General features: G+C 36.9%; 1 protein-coding gene across 1 annotated transcript; it reads right to left on the bottom strand.

The window, feature by feature from the left end:
• Nucleotides 1-343: 343 nt before the first annotated feature.
• LOC137487344 (uncharacterized) lies at nt 344-6785 on the bottom strand. Its single transcript, XM_073943195.1, has 8 exons — nt 6681-6785; nt 6509-6583; nt 6348-6383; nt 6201-6254; nt 6053-6109; nt 5858-5950; nt 5622-5777; nt 344-5533 (listed from the first exon to the last, which is right to left on the bottom strand). Exons 1-8 carry the CDS (start codon nt 6697-6699, stop codon nt 4983-4985), a joined length of 1041 nt encoding a protein of 346 aa, XP_073799296.1. The 5' UTR covers nt 6700-6785; the 3' UTR covers nt 344-4982.
• Nucleotides 6786-7214: the final 429 nt, after the last annotated feature.

Raw genomic sequence — 7214 nt, 5'->3', positions numbered from 1 at the left:
TCAATCAAGAGATAACCGTGAGGAATACTTGTGGCATCATGATAACATTCCATAAAAAATTTTGTATTCCCAGCAAACATCTGTCTAGCAAGAACATTCACCTGACCGCTGTCTCTAGGGTTTTTAAACAACACCAAATAATTTGTGTTCAGACTTATAGTCCTACTGAACTTGCCTTGAATAAATAGGTTCTGCACTATTTTTATGCAGGACATATTTTTATGGTGTGAATATTGTGTGAAAACACGTGACACTTCTAAGTTATTACTACATTCATCCATTAAATCATCCAGAATCAGTAAATTGGTTTTTTCTGGGGGGAACAAATGATCATCATCGAAACTCTCAGGAATACCTTTAATGAATTTCACATCATACATTTTCAACAAATCATCATAAAGAGGCTGCCATGAATTGTACACAAAAATAACATTTTCGACATTTTTAGAAAACATTTTTTCACAATTTTGTAACAACATTTTTACAAAAAACGTCTTTCCTGAAAATGACGGTCCACTTATAATACAAGTAAAGGGGTGTTGAAATCTGAAATCAAAAACACCTGCATCTTGAACACCCCCATGACCAAAAACGTTGTCAAAACCCATAAGGTACTGTCGAGTAATCAGGGAGAAGTACTCTTTTGGTGTAGACTACCTTAAATTTTTTGACTAATGCCTTGTTGTGCAGTGTGAACTGGGTTTTATTTCTCACTATGGTGTCGGTGTGAGCCAGTACATGCCTGCTGTTATCACGCCCACTAACATAATCATCAACCAGCCCGATCAGTGTGTCTAACCTAATGGCTTGGGAGTTTACAGTATTTAGTGTTATGCCTTTAGCCTTCATACACACCTTACCCTTAGCGGTACTATAACCATATGACTTGGGACCGGAAGATGCAAAGATATTGATATAATCTCCACCATCCAACTCGTCAGTAAGTTCACCGAGATATGGTCCTAGCGGTGGGTCATATTCACCTTCTCTATATGTGTAAATGACACTGTCAGTGTCACAGTATAAGACCCGCTCTCCCAATTTTTCTAGAAGATCATAAAGTTCTAATCGCCCGTAACATGTAGTAAAAGCTCCCAAGAATACGTTAGTGTCACGCGTTGACTTGCCTTTACCGTATGGTTGTGTGTACTGAACGAGTGCGATAGAGTCTGATAAAAAGGAAAAATAATTTATGTCATGCCCCTTTGCAAAAATGTGCCGAGCAAACTGTTCAGGATCTGAAATTAGTTCTGAGCTAGGAAGCTGTGATTTCAAGCTGAAGCGTCCCCAAAGTGAATTAAGAATTTGCTTATTTATGGAACGTCGTGCGGCATTAAATGTTATATTATCGATATTGAGTTTAACCCCCTCTTTTTCAAAGTAATCTTTGACATAAGACTCTTTCTCCTCATCAGTCACTACATCCTCTGGAAATCCGGAACTCTCCTGTTTAAACTGTAAAAAAGTTTTAACATAATCACTAAATAGTGTATCAGAGCGTTGAGAAAAATGCCAAACTTCATACACCTCAGAGACAACATAGCCTCGCTCCACAGCTTTTGACAACTCTACGCTGACCCAACATCCTGTCAGGGCCCTTTCCTTATCAGCATGCTGGCAGGGGGTGTCCTGATTTTGTTCTTCAGCACATGATCTGCAGAGTGGAAACATCAGCCTACCCCCTGTTCTATAGGGCAAAACAGGGTGAAATAAACCACGGGGCGGTATGACCTCTGCTTTGATGAATCCAAAATAATTTTCAAGATTTTCAAAATCTTTGAAAATTATTTTTGGATGCCCTACCGGATAGCTTTTTGTACTTTGTACAAAAGGGTAAAGAGAGGTGATGTCTCTGTAAAACACCTTTTCATCGTCCGATGTTTTGTGGTACAGCTTAAATGCGTTTACCCTACCTCCGAATAATGCATCACGCGGTTTTAATCTTTCAGGGCGTTTGTATGTGGACATGAAATCCATCACACCGACATCTGAATTTTTAGCCGCTTTCCAATCACACTCCCACATGAACTCTACCTGTAAGCCATACATCCGCTGCAAAATTTCACACCTGTCATTAACCTGTCTTCTGAGAACCCCATAAGACAATTTTGATAACGGGTTTATATCGTATGGATTATAACAACGATCGCATCCATGATAAAAACAGCCTAAAAAATCAAATGCTTTTTTCACACGACCGTCGTCATAAAAACCATCGACATGATATTTACCAAATGACACCTCGCCGCCATTTAGCGCATGTTGAATTTCTATGGACCGCGATTTTGCAACATATTCTAGCCATTCAATTGAGGCATTTGAATATGTTTTGTTTTGATTTGTGTAGCCGTCATTACGAGTCAGTGCCAATGTATCTTTTGGCAGAAATTTGGACTTGTACACACCCATGCAGCAACCGGCAAGTGTTGTAAAAGTAAACGGGTCGAGATCTGTACACAAAATGAACTCATGACGGTACTTTATGCATGCCTTTCTCAACAGCACAACGTCATTTTTACCATACTTTGCCAGTTCTTTTTTAAAATCAAAGACTTTGCCTGAGACTGTACAGTACCATGCATCAAAGTCTGATCTCTCTTTGTCTGACATCGTCTCATACCCGTAAAAATGTTTTTCGGGGTATGGGCCTATGTAGCAGTCATTTTCGGCACGATTGAACACATGTGGAAAATAGCCCTTCTCAATATTATCTAGCTGAAATGCCTCAGGGGTCTTGGATAGACGCATTGGCATGAAAAGGTATGAATCTAAAAACCTTTGCTTGTATGTACGGTCAAACATGAAGATCAGACGACAGCCGCGCATTGTGATTTTTGGTGGTATTCCCATCCTAACAAAATATTCCAAAAGTATGAAATTGTCAAAACCAGACGCATTGTGTGCAACCCATGTATAATTACGATACTTGGGTCGTCTAAATTTTTTAATGAGACGATCCACACAATCAACTCCCTCAGCCACAAATTCTTCCCCGTTAAATGTAATCGCACACACAAAATTGGCAACGTGTTTACCATTTTCAAATCGTGTCTCAAAATCATAGAAAATGTAACGATCGCTCGGCTCCATAGGTTTGTATGGCTGTATAAAGCATTCATGTTCTCCACCAGTAGCCAAACTTTCACCACAGTGGACGCAATATTCAGCTTCACAACGATGTGGCTTGGGTTTGGATCCACTGATGTAGTAACGCCTGTTACACATTTTACAATATTTTGTAACATCGCATTGTGCAAACTGTTGTCCTGGTGGAGGTTGTTTATGCATCTCAAAACAGTACCTTGATCTACAGAAGCGCAAGCAGTCATTACACTGTATTATTTGTTTTGTTTGGGTATGACAGTCTGGGTAGTTGCAAACGTCGCACACATATTCACATCTGTGATTTCGTCTACATGTATAGCCTACATGACAATACTCACAAACGTATGGTGTACCTATGAATGCTGTTAGGTTTTTAATCAAAAAGTAATGACCGTCATGCAGGTATAAATATGCCGTTTTGGAATGTGGCTTGTCTGTGGTAGTATACTTTTCCAACATCCCAGTGTTCGAACGATAAAAGGTTACAATTTTGATATTCAGCATCTGTTCAAATCTCGCTATGTCATCAAATGCTATTTTGTACTGAACTTTGTGGCCGGCAGTTGTTTGCATGTTTGCTGCTATTGCTTCAAGTTCTGAATGCGACTTCTGAGGGTTTAGAAAGTGTGCTAAGCAAATTGTAAAACACAGATTATTCGTGATATTTGTAGGGCAAAACAAATTCATTTTGTTCCTTCTAATCACTTCGTCATGTGCTAGATCTTGTATCTTCCGACGACCGCCGCCATTTTTACATGTCGCTATTGACACACACAAATCCAACGCCTGATCCGTCTGTACTTCAGAGTTGCTTTGCATTATTTTTTCAAGCTGGTTGATAAAGAGGTCTAAATCATAGTTGTTGCGAGGCGACAATAGTGTATTAACATCAGACGTCAGACTCTCCCCTCTCAATGTAATGTTTATTACACCGGAATCACCGGCTAATAATCTGGAGAATGAAACTATTTCAGACAACAATTCATGTAAAAATGTTGTATAGTCTGCTAAATCTGTGGATGATATCTCCCGCAGGTTTATGCGTCTATGTATTTCCAGACCGTTAAACCGCGCTCTAGGTATTACAGTGTACTTGTGCACACTACCGCCTTGTCTCACTAGTGTTTCAATTTCATCTTGACTTAGACCCATGTTTGCTGCGGTGGGGTTAAATGTTTGGTAAGGACGTGTATCAGACCCCTCACCTGTCTGACATGATAATACAATCTGATCCTGATCTGATTTTGAATTCTGTTCAGACACACTGCTCTGAGATGTATTTAAAAAGTGATCCATATCAAAATCAGTAGTAGACCATTCATCACATGCATCAATGTTCTGAGACATGTTTAAAAATTGATCTGGATCAAAACATAGTTCTCGTTGATTATCCTCAGATACATCACTGTTCTGAGGAGAACTCAAAAACACATTCAGATCAAAAGATGGTTCTGGCTGATTATCGGACATGGATTGAACTGAATTTAATAGTTCTATTAACGCATCAGTCGTAGATCTAGGTCTATCCATATCCTCAACCGTTTGAATTAAATGACGCAATGTTTCTGTAGTGTTTTGTTGGTTGTGGTGACCATCATTACTATCTCCTCTAAATCTCACTGTACGATATTGTTCATTACCATCTGAATCCAGACAACGTTTTGTGGCCATTTTAACACAAATTTATTTATGGTAGTTAAAAAAAAAAAAACCAATAGTTGTACAATAAGTAAATCAGTTACAAAAACTAATCATTCAAATCAATTACTAAAAATCTAAGTATATAGAAACCCTAAAATGAGCGTCTAAAACATAATACTACACATAAGACATATTGTAGAAAAAAGACATGCGATTTAAAAGAAAAAAAAAACAACTTACCGAGATTGTTGTTTAAGTGTGTTGACCAGCAATGTCAATAATTGAACAGTCAATTTATTATCATTCATTAATATCTGTTGATCATTCATTATTTTCTGTTGATTGTACATTATTTTCTGATGATTAGCCATACATCGTCGAACTAAAGCCGCATGTTCCTTTGCATCAATTTTTAACTGCTTTAAATCCTTTGTAGCAGTTGCGATGAAAAGCTCGATGGTCCGTTTATCTCTCTGTTGCTGCGATGCAATATTGTTCAATCCATTTGATAGCTGTAAAAGAAGCTCCTTGTACTTCAGAATGTCATTTGTGGCAACTTTTGCATACGTGTTTGATTGATCCACAACTGGCGCCGGTTTTGTGTTTTGCTTGTTTTTGTAAGCCTCCTGGTTGGATGGTAGTGTATCAGAATCCGAATCTTGCACGGTGGTGGCAGCGTGAACCGGGATCTCGTTTGAGAACTCAGAAGCATTCCAAACATTCACCATATCGTCGTTCCATTTTTCAACATCGTCCTGACTCGAAACAACATTTGGGTCAGTCTGGCCTGTGTGTGTGAATAATGCTAATGAGTAAACATATCAACCAGATGTACATTTTTTTTTTTTCTATATCATTAAATAGAGATAACATACCTTGTGATTTTCTTGGTCGTTTTGGTTCAGGTGTATTTGGTATAACACTTATTTCGTCAGATGTAGCATCCACATGAACCTGTGCTGTAGTGGTGACTACTTTCTGCTTTACACCACCGACACGACGGTCTCTCGGCACAATATTCCTTTTACGTCCTAAAATAAATGGAGGGTATGATTATTAATATTATTTTGGTAATAATAAATATAACAATGACTGATCTAACAATACATACTGCTCGTTCCTGCGCGTGTACTTGTTGTGTAGACCTCTAGTAGACCGGTAGACCGTTTGTCGTCGACACGGCTGACGATTTCACTCATAGACGCTATAGTTAAAACAAACACAACACAAGATTTATTTTTTTTTCATTATTATTTAACACATGTGGAAAAATAAACAAGAAAAAAAAAAAGTTTTTAAAAATTACCTAGTGGTAATGTGTTTTCATGAATACTCGTCAGGGGTGACGACACATTTATACACGCTAGTAAAAAAAAAAAAGACAAGATTTTTTAGTGGATGTAGAAAACATGAAAATAGACAAAAAAAAAAAAAAAGTTTTGCTAAAGAAATACCTGATGGTGCATCTTCATGAACTGTCCGAGGTGCAGACGACTCGTTAATACACTCTAGTAAAAAAGAGACAGACTAATTTAGCGTGTACGCCTATAGAAACATAAAACAGACAAAAAAATAAATAAAACGTGAAAAGCAAATTTTACCTTGTGAGCTACGATTTTCAGCAAGATTTTTAAACTCTAATGGTGACAATAAAAGAAGAAAATTATGACATATCCCATCACACAATACCGTAATGTATAAATAAAAACATGTCATATATATATATATATATATATACATATAACAAACCAAAAAAACATACCGTCAGTATTCAGCGCTAAAATCTCAGCCCATATCGCCTGAAGTCCTGGTGTCTGCAGAGAGAGGGGCAGTTCGCCTTTTAAGCGATGTCTGATTTAATAATCATGTATAATATTAAAAAAACGATTGCTTTAAACAACAGTATTTTGAATATTTCTTATATATAAACTTACCATTAGAGGTTCCTGCCATTTTTATTTCCGGAACAGTTTATTTTTTTCCCCCAAAAAATTGAAAGCCGAAGTCTTTTCAACCACGTTGGTTTTCCGAAATACTGTGATTTTACTCTTAGGGACGAGGGCTTAGTGTCTTGTAAAATGATGTGTGAAAAAAGTGGGCGTGTGTTGATAGTCCACACCTCCAATGTAAAACACACATTGTACTGGTGTAAAAAAACAAAACAATTTTAATATACGAGTAAAAGTATATATTGCTCAAATAATGAAATAAATTAAGATATATTAAATAATACACATCTTTTCTTTTAGCCAGTATATCGATTTTTAAAACATCTGATTGAAGATCTGCTTTTGTGTATGTGTAAGACAATTAAGCACACAATGAATATTATACATTATTTATTTCACGCATTTATACATACACATTTTTATTTTTTTTGTGAATATAAAATATTTGGATTTTTCTGCACTTTTCATTGTTTCCTTTTTAAAACATCCTTTTAAAAATAATTTTGTTGTTGTTGTTTT

This window comes from Danio rerio, chromosome 25, assembly GCF_049306965.1.
Source record: "Danio rerio strain Tuebingen ecotype United States chromosome 25, GRCz12tu, whole genome shotgun sequence".
Classification (NCBI taxonomy): domain Eukaryota; kingdom Metazoa; phylum Chordata; class Actinopteri; order Cypriniformes; family Danionidae; genus Danio; species Danio rerio.
Note: the sequence above shows the minus strand (reverse complement) of the source record. Positions and strands in the feature narration are given on the sequence as shown.